Source organism: Arachis stenosperma, chromosome 6 (genome assembly GCF_014773155.1).
Source record: "Arachis stenosperma cultivar V10309 chromosome 6, arast.V10309.gnm1.PFL2, whole genome shotgun sequence".
In the NCBI taxonomy this organism is placed as follows: domain Eukaryota; kingdom Viridiplantae; phylum Streptophyta; class Magnoliopsida; order Fabales; family Fabaceae; genus Arachis; species Arachis stenosperma.
In genome coordinates this window covers 9,190,027-9,201,460 of record NC_080382.1, presented here as the reverse complement: position 1 = coordinate 9,201,460, position 11,434 = coordinate 9,190,027, and the positions used below count along the sequence as shown (strand labels likewise).

At 35.8% G+C, this 11,434-nt stretch overlaps 3 protein-coding genes across 3 annotated transcripts; 2 read left to right on the top strand and 1 right to left on the bottom strand.

Moving 5' to 3' along the window:
- The first annotated feature begins 202 nt into the window (after positions 1 to 202).
- On the top strand, positions 203 to 3,178 carry LOC130932992 (probable pre-mRNA-splicing factor ATP-dependent RNA helicase DEAH2). Its single transcript, XM_057862469.1, has 5 exons — positions 203 to 489; positions 989 to 1,191; positions 1,326 to 2,410; positions 2,744 to 2,946; positions 3,057 to 3,178. The coding sequence occupies exons 1-4, from the start codon at positions 280 to 282 to the stop codon at positions 2,776 to 2,778; spliced, it is 1,533 nt and encodes a 510-aa protein (XP_057718452.1). The 5' UTR covers positions 203 to 279; the 3' UTR covers positions 2,779 to 2,946; positions 3,057 to 3,178.
- A 1,481-nt stretch (positions 3,179 to 4,659) lies between these two features.
- Positions 4,660 to 9,124, bottom strand: LOC130935984 (long chain acyl-CoA synthetase 1-like). Its single transcript, XM_057865942.1, has 18 exons — positions 8,739 to 9,124; positions 8,601 to 8,664; positions 8,436 to 8,525; positions 8,299 to 8,355; positions 8,135 to 8,183; positions 7,960 to 8,036; positions 7,831 to 7,870; positions 7,662 to 7,756; positions 7,414 to 7,581; positions 7,228 to 7,338; positions 7,062 to 7,149; positions 6,906 to 6,972; positions 6,738 to 6,813; positions 6,476 to 6,593; positions 5,786 to 6,171; positions 5,511 to 5,693; positions 4,986 to 5,105; positions 4,660 to 4,879 (listed from the first exon to the last, which is right to left on the bottom strand). The coding sequence occupies exons 1-18, from the start codon at positions 8,882 to 8,884 to the stop codon at positions 4,832 to 4,834; spliced, it is 1,983 nt and encodes a 660-aa protein (XP_057721925.1). The 5' UTR covers positions 8,885 to 9,124; the 3' UTR covers positions 4,660 to 4,831.
- A 1,085-nt stretch (positions 9,125 to 10,209) lies between these two features.
- On the top strand, positions 10,210 to 11,350 carry LOC130935799 (nifU-like protein 1, chloroplastic). Its single transcript, XM_057865700.1, has 2 exons — positions 10,210 to 10,798; positions 10,883 to 11,350. Exons 1-2 carry the CDS (start codon positions 10,349 to 10,351, stop codon positions 11,084 to 11,086), a joined length of 654 nt encoding a protein of 217 aa, XP_057721683.1. The 5' UTR covers positions 10,210 to 10,348; the 3' UTR covers positions 11,087 to 11,350.
- The last annotated feature ends 84 nt before the right edge of the window (positions 11,351 to 11,434 follow it).

The following is an 11,434-nucleotide window of genomic DNA, read 5'->3' as shown; positions in this document are numbered from 1 at the left end:
ATAATGTCTAAAATTAAGAATTATCCAATTTACTTGATAAAAAAAAATAAAATAAAAAAGGATTGTTGGAATGACCTACACTACAAAAAAAGGGGCTGGACATTGGACTCGCCGCTAAAGAAAGGGCATAATTGTAATTATGGAAGGCACGTCTTCTTCCTCCGCTGAACATTAACCCAAGGTTTATGGAAGTTATTTTTGGCGGGAATTAGGGTTTTAATCGGTACAGAGAGAAACAGGATAGCGTGCTTGTTCGACGTGGTTGACGACGGCACCCCTATGATGTCGGAATCCGGCGGCGGAGCCACCGACAACAACCACCTCATCAATCGGTGGACCGGGAGGCCTTTTTCGCAGAGGTACTTTGAGATTCTGGAGAAGAGGAAGAGTCTTCCCGTTTGGCACCAGAAACACCAGTTCTTGCAAACTCTCGCCCATAACCAGATTCTCATTCTCGTCGGTGAAACTGGCAGTGGCAAAACCACGCAGGTTTTTTTTTAATGCTTAAATATCTTAAGCTTATTGCTCATCTTACTTCTTCGAGTTGTATGCTTTATTGTTTTCTCGGTTATAGTTTCGGAAACTATTTGCTAGTTGGTTAGGTGATTGATTTTATATGGTGTCGTTTCATTTGATCGATAGTCATTTTATCTAGTTGCTTTCACTTCTGTTGTTGAAGGAATAGTAAATTGGGAAAATAGCAAAATACAGAATGCATTTGAGGATTATTGAACTGTGAGTCTGTGACAACTAAATTTGTTAGTTAATCGCTTGCCTACTTGTGTTGGACTCATTGGTGGTGTGCCCTGGCAATAGTTTCTCATCGTAATGTTATAGCGTGATTTTTATTTATATATTTGTAATTAAATGGAACACTTTTTCTTCTGGTGTCATGTTTATAAACATAGAATTATTCTAGCGCTACATCTTGGTTGTGTGTGTCTGTGTCTTGAATTTGACAGTTGTTTAATTATTTGCTGTGTGGCAGATTCCTCAATTTGTTTTGAATGCTGTTGATTTAGAAACACCAGATAAATGCAGGAAGATGATGATTGCGTGCACTCAGCCTCGGAGAGTGGCTGCAATGTCTGTTTCCCGGCGTGTGGCTGAAGAGATGGATGTAACGATTGGTGAAGAGGTTGGTTATAGTATCAGATTTGAAGACTGCAGCAGTTCAAGGACAGTTTTGAAGTATGTCTAATTTTACCATAGAATTTCTTTCTATAATTAAGGCAGAGCTGATGCCCTATGTAATATATATTGTTTTCTTTCAGCTCATTTCCCCTCTCTTGCATCTAGTCTCAAGTGGGATGTTTTGTCTATAGGTATCTCACAGATGGTATGCTTTTAAGAGAAGCAATGACAGATCCACTCTTGGAACAATATAAAGTAATTATTCTCGATGAGGCACATGAAAGGACTTTGGCTACAGATGTGCTATTTGGCCTTATAAAGGAAGTTCTTAAAAATAGACATGACTTAAAGTTAGTTGTAATGAGTGCGACTCTAGAAGCTGAAAAGTTCCAGGGCTACTTTAGTGGTGCCCCTCTTATGAAAGTTCCAGGAAGGCTGCATCCTGTTGAAATTTTTTATACTCAGGAACCTGAAAGAGATTACCTGGAGGCTGCTATTAGGACGGTGATGCAGATACACATGGGCGAACCTTCTGGGGATATACTTGTTTTTCTAACGGGAGAGGAAGAGATAGAAGATGCATGCCGCAAAATATCTAAAGAAATTTCAAATTTGGGAGATCAGGTGGGCCCTGTGAAAGTGGTATCCCTCTATTCTACTCTTCCCCCAGCTATGCAGCAGAAAATTTTTGAACCACCTCCACCTCCACTAAAGGAGGGTGGGCCTCCTGGAAGGAAAATTATTGTGTCAACAAACATAGCTGAAACCTCCTTAACAATTGATGGCATTGTCTATGTTATTGACCCTGGTTTCTCTAAGCAGAAGGTTTATAACCCACGAGTTCGTGTTGAGTCTTTATTAGTGTCACCAATATCAAAAGCAAGTGCGCATCAGAGATCAGGACGTGCTGGAAGAACTCAACCAGGGAAATGTTTTAGACTTTATACTGAGAAAAGTTTCAATAACGATCTACAGCCTCAGACCTATCCCGAAATTTTGAGATCAAATCTTGCCAACTCTGTTCTTACCTTGAAGAAACTGGGTATAGATGATTTAGTGCATTTTGATTTCATGGACCCTCCCGCCCCTGAGACCTTGATGCGTGCATTGGAAGTGTTGAATTACTTGGGAGCACTGGACGATGATGGTACCTTAACAAAGTTGGGAGAGATTATGAGTGAATTTCCCTTGGATCCACAGATGTCAAAGATGCTTATTGTGAGTCCCGAATTCAACTGTTCAAATGAGATTCTGTCAATGTGTGCCATGCTTTCAGGTATTATTCCTTTTATTTTCTCGATTTTGTGTGATTGTGTCAGTTTGTTGTCAACTATTATAATAAGGTAATGTACTTCTGCTGGAATCCATTTATAAATGGATTCATTGCAATTGTGCATGTATCTGCACAGAGATAATTCTGTGTATATCTCAGGGGACATTTGACTGCTTATATGTGTACTTTGTTGCACAAGTGTGACCAGTGGAATGTCCTGTTAGGTTGCCATCAGCAACTATTCTCCTCTGGGTTCCATGCCACCGGCCTCCAGGTAGCATGAACCTCGGGGTTTATGACTAAGTGCTGATGTAGATAGTTTCTTCTCTCATGAAGCAAATGCTCTGGTCTCGCCTCTATGCATCTGCTGACCTACCGTGGCCTCCTCTGTGATAATCAATTTCTTTCTTTAGCCCCCAATTGCTTTGTCCGGCCTAGGGAAGCACAAAAAGCTGCTGATGAAGCTAAAGCTAGGTTTGGGCACACTGATGGGGATCATCTCACACTCTTGAATGTCTACCATGCATACAAGCAAAATAGTAAGTACTTTGCTTTGGTTTCTTCAAAAAGAAAAATTATTCTCAAATATTTGCTATTAACATTTTTTCAAATATCCACTTTATTGATTATTTTCGAAATCGCTTTTCAGATGAGGATCCCTCTTGGTGCTACGATAACTTTGTTAATCAAAGGGCACTGACATCAGCTGATAATGTTAGACAACAGTTAGTGCGTATCATGGCCCGGTTTAGCCTCAAGTTATGCAGCACCAACTTCAATAGCCGTGACTACTACATCAACATAAGGAAAGCTATGCTAGCTGGATATTTCATGCAGGTAGCTCATCTGGAGCGAACAGGACATTACTTGACAGTGAAAGACAATCAGGTTTGTTAAGACGAGCTTCTTCTCTTCATCTTCTTCCATATTTTATTTGTATCACCAAAATATGTAGTGTGTCAGAATGTTAGGCATGTAGTATTATATTTATTTGGTTTCTAATGATGATCCTCTTTTATAGGTGGTGCATTTGCATCCATCAACTTGTCTTGACCACAAACCTGAATGGGTTATCTATAATGAATATGTTCTTACTAGTCGAAATTTTATTCGCACTGTGACGGACATTCGTGGGGGATGGTAAGATTTTTTCCTCTTTGCATGTGGATTTTGATGTTTTATTCCATCATGCTGGTAAAGTCGTACGTGTTTTTCATGTATAACGTGTTAATACTTAATATCAACCCGAATTTCATGATGACATCATTGATACCTGACTCAGGTTGGTTGATATAGCACCACACTACTATGATTTGTCAAATTTTCCTCATTGCGAGGCCAAGGGTGTTCTTGAGAGACTCTACAAGAAGAAAAAGAAGGGAAAGGAGGAAGCCAGGAAGCACAAATGACATCCTTGCCATCAACATTTTTAGGTCTTTGGATTTGCATTGGCTGTTTCGTTTTCTTGCAGCTGAAGATATGATCCCTCCTGCAAGCCAGAGTTACCTAAAGCTGAATTCTCAGTAATTTAAATAAACAATGGCGAAGTTCCTTGTAGCAATTTCTGGTGTATTTTATATCTAATCGTTTTCCATGTAACTTCGCATCTTGGTGTTTTCCCAAATATGAAGCTTAGTCACCACTTAGATTTTGATTTAATAACATAATATTTTTCGTTCAGTTAAAATTCTTCTCGGTAAACTGGTAAAGTGACCATTTAAGACAACTTTGCATAACTCTCCCCCTCTCCAGTTACACACAATGTCACAAAACATTGATGGTATGGAAGAAGACATAACAATTACCCGGACATCACAATTTTTTTTTGAGTAATTTGGGCAGTTTTATTATAAAAATACAAGATTAACTACTCAGTAGTCATTTAGTTCTTCAAAAATATAACCGACACATGTTTACTCCCCTTAGTACTCATTTAACATTATATAATATAATGTGTATAATGAATTCAAGTGAAATTACCTTTAAGTCATTTCTTTTTTATATTATTTACAAGAGTATCCCTTTTTTATATTATTAGAAAAGAAGATTAATCTCAAATTTTGTCCAATATAATCTCTTTTAAATTTTGTCCAATTTAATCTCTAAACTCACATCATCTTATTTCTTACTGGTGAAGTCATTAAAATTTTTTGAAAGTATTCATTTGATTTTAAGTCATTTAAACTACTTATTTAATATAAAAAGTTAAAAACAATACTAACGTTTATTATACAGTTTATATTAGCGGTGTCAAAAGTGAAAACTTAAACTTCATCTCATTCATATTGTGTTCTTACTTCTTGTTATAATATATACACTGAAAATTCGGTTCCTTGTTCTCCACACATGCTTAGATATATTTATAGTACAACGTTAACAGGACTTAGAGATCGGGAATTGAACCTCGGCATGGATCCTCAAATTTTATGCTTTGCCTCCATTCAAATTTCTGTATACTTGGTCAATTGCCACCTGTTAGAATTTCAACATTTTAAGATGGTTTGTGATATATTACAGCATTAACAAAACTTCAGAATGAGAAAGGAAGATGAGAAAGTGACATACGTACTAGGATTACCTGATAATACTTGAGCATATTGTTTCTTCTCTTTTTCATTGTTGCTGTCACCAAGTCTCTTTCCATATCAAATGGACGAGGCTCTAATATCACCCCTTTTACATTTTCAAAGCCCTTCAACTTGTTCATCGAGGAAAAAAAAAAGAAAAATAGAAAGAAATTGAAATACTTAATAGTAGTCTGTTATATCCATATTCAATAAGAAGTTGAAATATTCTTACATACCCACAAGTTTAATATTTTATCTTTAGACACACTCTCAATATAATATAAGTTGAAGTCGATTTTCTTATTCAAAATATCATTTATGTATTTATAAATTCTACCAACATTTATGTAAGTATATTTAAGAATTTACTAATTGAGTTATTTTATATCTCAAGGGTACATTTTAAAAATATAATAATGAAATTTTTTTAAGATTTAATCATGTAAAAGAATTTATTTTTTCAATAACTTTTAATAAAATTTTTTTTTATGGTATTCTTAAGATCCTATATATTGTGCCTATATAAGAATTGATACCTTGTTTCTGTCGGCAGTGAGCTTGAGCTCTGATAGGACATGATTCATCAATTGGGGAAGGGAACATAGTTGAGAGAAAGGAGCCATGTGGCCATTTGAATAGGCCCATTTTTCAGTAACTTGTTGATTTGGAACTACCACAGCAACCAGTACTGACTTGAAGCTATTCCCATAAACCCACACCTTTACAAGATAAACAAGGCAGCAGCAACATATAGTTAAGAATCCAAGAACTGAATACAAGTGTGCATAGTAATTATAAGATGCATACTTACATCTTCTATTATTGGAGTAACAGCATAGATATTTTCCAAATGCTCCAGTGCTATATACTCTCCTTGAGAGAGTTTGATGAGATTCTTCTTCCTATCAATGACCTTAAGAACACCATTAGGTAGCAATTCTCCTATGTCTCCAGTGTGAAACCATCCATCTTTTATGGCTTCTCTTGTTAACTCAGGGTTCTTGTAGTAGCTGGTGAAGACAGTTTTCCCTCTCAAACATATTTCACCACATGGAGGATTTCCAAGAGGGTTGTAACCCATCTCTGGAACCTCCTCAAGCTGCACTTCATTGTACACAGAAACAGGACCAACAGTTCCAACCATGCATATCTCATCAGGAAAGGCCAGAGTAGTTGAACCACAAGTTTCAGTTAAACCTGGGTACAATCTTGTCATTATGAGTTATATTGTATGGGATACTAACGAAATCACTTATCCCAAAATCTTAAACTGATAGAAAAAGCTACTTCTCCACTTTTGGAGTTCATCAAGAATCGAACTCTAGATTTTTCGGATATAGAACTCTGATAACATGTCATGAAACCATTCATTTCAAAAGCTTAAGTTAATAGGAGGAGGCAACATGAATGATTGTATCTCTAACAAACACCATCTTGGCTCGCATTTCAATTAGTCCAAATTCTATTCTGGATGACACCAAATATGTAGAGAGTTCCTTACCATAGCCTTGACATACAAAGGAACAAGTAGTAACACGCAAGAACTCTTCAACCTCAGGGCTCAAGGGTGCACCACCAGATACTATTAGTCGAATGCGCCCACCTAGCCGAGCTTTGACCTGACTCACAAAAGCACCAAGAAGGAGAAGGGTGAAGTTTCTAGAGAGAGTTTTCATCATTGCATGTAAAGAAGTGAAGGTTATGAATTAAGAAATTTGCAATATGCATACAATGAAGAACAATATTAGCATTGAAAATAAAACCTTTCTAAAGGCTAATAGATCTGCTAGAGGTGATGCCTTTCTTTGTTTATATCCTTTGTTCATCCAACCGAGTTTGCTGTAAACGTGAGTTGACAAAGTTACATTAACTGAAAATCAATAACCAAAATTTATGCAATCAAGAAATGTAATCATATAATGCTAGCTTACTATTTGTAGAGCGTTTCAAAAACTTTTCTCCTCAGTGGACTGAGTTCTTCTACTGCTTTCTTAATGCCTGAAATAGATGATCTAATCTAATATGATTTACATTGACTGTGAACTTCAAATAAAAAGAATTAATGTCCTGCTGGTGCAAGACCTTGCCTTCATGGATCTTTTCGAAAACTCGAGGGACCCCAACAAACAATGTTGGCTTCAACTCCATTAAATCATCACTCAATGCTTTTACATCCTTCATTTAGTAATTAGGAGAATCAGTTAAGAGGATCAATAGTTTCTCATAACAATGATCATTCATGTATGAACATACCCCATGGTAGTAACCAACAGATGCACCCTTATGGAAAACGAACTCCTCAACCGTGCGATCAAGGCTATGAGCCAAAGGGAGGAAGGATAGATACACATCTTCCGCAGTCATCTAAAAAGAAATGTATCAGCAGAAATCATATCATTCTAAGCAATTGAATCATGTAAAAAATTCTATAAATATTACCTTTTCTTCAAATTGTTCCATGAAAAGATCTAGTCCTTTAACCAAAGCTGATATGTTTTCATGGGTTAAAACAACACCCTTAGGATCTCCACTGGTTCCACTTGTATACATTATTGTGCAGATTGTCTGAGCCTGAGGTGGCTCAATACTTGATGGTTTTTCTTTGCCCTGAAAGATCATAACTAATGAAACATTGATATACAGAGATATGATTAATATGCAGAGAGTTTAGTTTCTTATACACCAACCATGTTCAAGAATTCTTCCCATGAATATGGCTTGATTCCCATGCTGGTTGCCTTATGTTTCTCTTCCTCAGTTAATGAAGTGAAGCATACTATTGCTGTAACAACAACCAAACTCGGTTGAAAATTCCTTCAGTTAATTGCAGCATAGCAATGCTGAATTGCCAGTTACCTTTCAGCCGTTGAGCCGATTTACATTCAGGATTCAAAAGCTTCAACACAGCATGTGCAACTAATCAGAACCTATCTCTAAATTCTTGGATATGTGATCTATCTTAATATGTAACTCGATGATTCTTACTTCTTTAACCTTCTTGTCTTGGACAAAGGCAAAATCTACTTCTCCATGCTCTATGATAAAATTTACAGCACCAGGCCCTGACACAAATTCGAACCACTCATGACGGTTCATTAAAAAGTGACCAACAGAATAAAAGAGGCATAGCATATGTAAAATAAATTCATGGAAAAATTACCAAGTGTGTCATAGAAAGGCACACAAACCAAGCTGTGCGCACAACAAGCCTACATGAACATAAACATAAAGACAAACATGTTCAAGAACTATGATAGTGAAAAAGTTTTAAGTTTAAGAAAACACAAACACAATGGACAGCAAACTGCAGAAGTAGTCCAAAACCTCCATTGACACAATCCATTGAGGGCAATTAGATCCATAAACTCCAATTTTGGACCCCTATGTATGACAGGAACAGGATTACCACAATAGACATTGATATGATTTCATTCAAAAGTGAAATGATTAAACAAACTTACAGGTTCAGCACCACATGCTCTTAAAGCAGAACCAATATGCAGAACTTGATCATAAACTTCCTTGTATGTGTTCCAAACATATGGTCCTACCTATTACCATAACAAATTCATATTAATTAAAGATCTTTCTGACATGTAAATGAGTTAACATAAAATAAAAATTACCTTTCCATCAACAAATTTTCGCCACCCCAGCATTCGATTCTGAGGGTACTTTCTGACAGACATGCTGCAATCATCATAGAAAAATTGAAGTTTTGGTTGCTTTCAAAAACATTAAAGATATGATTGAACTTAAATTACCTGAAAATATCCCAAGCTGTGCACAAATCAGGATCAATTGGAGGGAATCCATTTTTGGAGAGGAGGCTGCGGTATACCGGACCAACACACGGCTTTCCATTTATGCCTTCTCTTCCTTCCTCAACCTCAGCTGCAAAAATCTTCATTCTATAAAAAGTTCAGTTAATAACTTAATATCTGTGAAGTTGGAATGAATCAACTAATGATGATTAAGAAACAGTGCCTATGCCTTCTCTAATTGATATTCAGCAGAAAAGAAGTGACGAGGAATAAAGCATGACGTGAAAGATAGATAGATAGATGTGGCATTGCATATACGTGTTAAAAAAACATGCTAAGTACTAGAGAGTAGAAAGTGGAAACCGGGTTCCTAGCACCCAGTAACATGCATTAAGGACAATATATAATTCAATGTTATGCTACGTTGGTTTTAGCCAACTAATGATATAAATAAATAAAATGTCAGATACCATTCACAGGAGTTGATTCTCATTCTATCAAAGCTTAAAATCCAACTTGAAACCGCATTGAAAATCATAAAATTAAAGCCCATAGAAATAATGTTCTAAATTTCTTTATTGGATATTTATTTTTCCAAATAAAGGAAACTAATTATCTCATATTATGTTTGATCATTAAGATAGATAAACAAAGCCATCCCTCTCGTGTGCATACGATAATGTAGAGTATCTTCAACAATGATAAATGTGTATATATATATATATATATATATATATATCAACTTTGGAGGTTAAGACATGCAATATGAATGAAGGTTAAGACCTTGGCCAACCGTTTTTTTTTTTTGGAAATATAGCCAACCGTTTTAGTAATGGAAAATCAGCAAAGTTTATGATTTTTGGTGAGTGGTCAGTCATTAATATTTAAAAATATAAGCTAAAAGTATATTATTGGGTTGTTAACTTGAAGAAAATTGACTAATAACTAAAAATAATAATAAAAAATAATAAATTTTACTGACTCTTTCTAACATTTCTCTTTTAATAAATAGGTCATTGAACCATGACTACTATAGTAAGGACTATAACACAATACTAGTGTATCTTATAATTAATCTACTTTATTATATTTATGTATAATTTGCCTTTAAAAAGATCAATATATATTTACAGAAAAAATTAATTTACTTAGTATACACATAGTAGTTTATCTTTTTTAATATTAATATTTAACTTGGTTAAAAAAATAATATATAAAATTTAGAGTAGTTAAAATCCTTTTAATATTTTAGGTAATATTAATTTGTATCTTTTTTTTAAATTATATTTTCAATTAGTAATTTTTAGAATACATTTTAATAAAATCTAAAAAAAATAATACACAAATAAATTTATTGTTATATAAAAAAATCAACTACCAAAAGTATTTTTTTTTATACATTATTTTTTTTTGTTATATATGCTAATTCGTTGCCGATAGGAGTTTCATTTTTCTTTATACATTATTTAGTGAACAGGGCTAAGCATGTAAACAAAGGTCCAAAGCCCAAAAACAGTGATAGTTGGGCTTACTGCAGGAACCACCACACGCGCTGCACGCTGTCTGTGTGGTGCGTATTGCATTGGCTCTCTCTCTCTCTCTCTCTGATTATGGCGGCAGTAACAGTTACAGGCACGGCACTGCCGAAGACACCATCGGCGTCTTCAATCAGGAGTTCCAGTGGTGAAAGGTTTTCGGTTCTGATATTTTGGAAGAACAAGAGAAGAATCTCATTGACCTGTTCTGCATCCAACAACACAAGCTCTTCTTCATCTTCTGGATTGTACTCTGCTCAGAAATATGAACTGACGGCAGCAAACGTGGACATGGTTCTAGAGGACGTTCGGCCTTACCTGATTTCTGACGGCGGAAACGTGGAAGTGGTTTCTGTGGAAGACGGCGTCATATCTCTCAGACTCCAAGGAGCATGCGAGTCTTGTCCCAGCTCAACCACCACCATGAAGATGGGAATCGAACGCGTCCTCAAAGAAAAATTCGGAGACTCCGTCAAAGAAATTCAGCAAGTATACGATGCTGAACCCAAGGAAACCACCATTGAGGTCCTCCTTCTCTTCTCTTCTCTTCTCTTCTCTTTTGATTTGCTGATTTTGACCGTTTTTTTTTGTTGCAATTTAATTTTTCAGGCGGTGAATAATCATCTTGAGATATTGAGACCTGCCATTAAGAACTACGGAGGAAGCGTGGAAGTGGTTTCCATTGAAGGCGGTGAGTGCGTTGTGAAGTATATTGGACCTGACTCCATTGCTTCTGGCATCAAAGCTGCCATCAAGGAGAGGTTCCCTGACATTCTCAATGTCACCTTCCAAGCCTGGGATTCCCATCAGTAAGGAATGAGGATTTATCCATTCACTTCACTGTGCCAATCATCATACTACATATACGTTGTATCATTATATTCTTGCTTTATGTGCTACATGTAGCCATGTACTGCTTGAATTTTTTTTATATATGTCTTTTTTTCCCTTTATAGTTCTACTAGTGACACTAAAAATGTTCATTCCTCTTGCATTAAGTTTGGTATCTATAGCTTTGTAAACTTCCCTTGATTAGACTTGTTTTAATAATAGCATTCACAGTATGTTAGAACTCCATATATAGAGAGACCTGAAATAGTATAACCTGAGAGACTTTATGTCTTTATCAATAATTTCGCAACAAGGGAAGGCTTTTGCAGA

Excerpts from the sequence above, each read along its gene's own strand:
- LOC130932992 (XM_057862469.1), top strand. The coding sequence starts at position 280 with ATGATGTCGGAATCCGGCGGCGGAGCCACCGACAACAACCACCTCATC. Across the intron at positions 490-988 it reads GCAGTGGCAAAACCACGCAG|ATTCCTCAATTTGTTTTGAA; the intron begins GTTTTTTTTTAA and ends GCTGTGTGGCAG. Across the intron at positions 2,411-2,743 it reads AATGTGTGCCATGCTTTCAG|CAAATGCTCTGGTCTCGCCT; the intron begins GTATTATTCCTT and ends TCTCTCATGAAG.
- LOC130935984 (XM_057865942.1), bottom strand. The coding sequence starts at position 8,884 with ATGAAGATTTTTGCAGCTGAGGTTGAGGAAGGAAGAGAAGGCATAAAT. Across the intron at positions 8,356-8,435 it reads GAGCATGTGGTGCTGAACCT|GGGTCCAAAATTGGAGTTTA; the intron begins GTAAGTTTGTTT and ends TGTCATACATAG. Across the intron at positions 6,814-6,905 it reads TTTGAAACGCTCTACAAATA|CAAACTCGGTTGGATGAACA; the intron begins GTAAGCTAGCAT and ends TCACGTTTACAG.
- LOC130935799 (XM_057865700.1), top strand. The coding sequence starts at position 10,349 with ATGGCGGCAGTAACAGTTACAGGCACGGCACTGCCGAAGACACCATCG. Across the intron at positions 10,799-10,882 it reads CCAAGGAAACCACCATTGAG|GCGGTGAATAATCATCTTGA; the intron begins GTCCTCCTTCTC and ends TTAATTTTTCAG.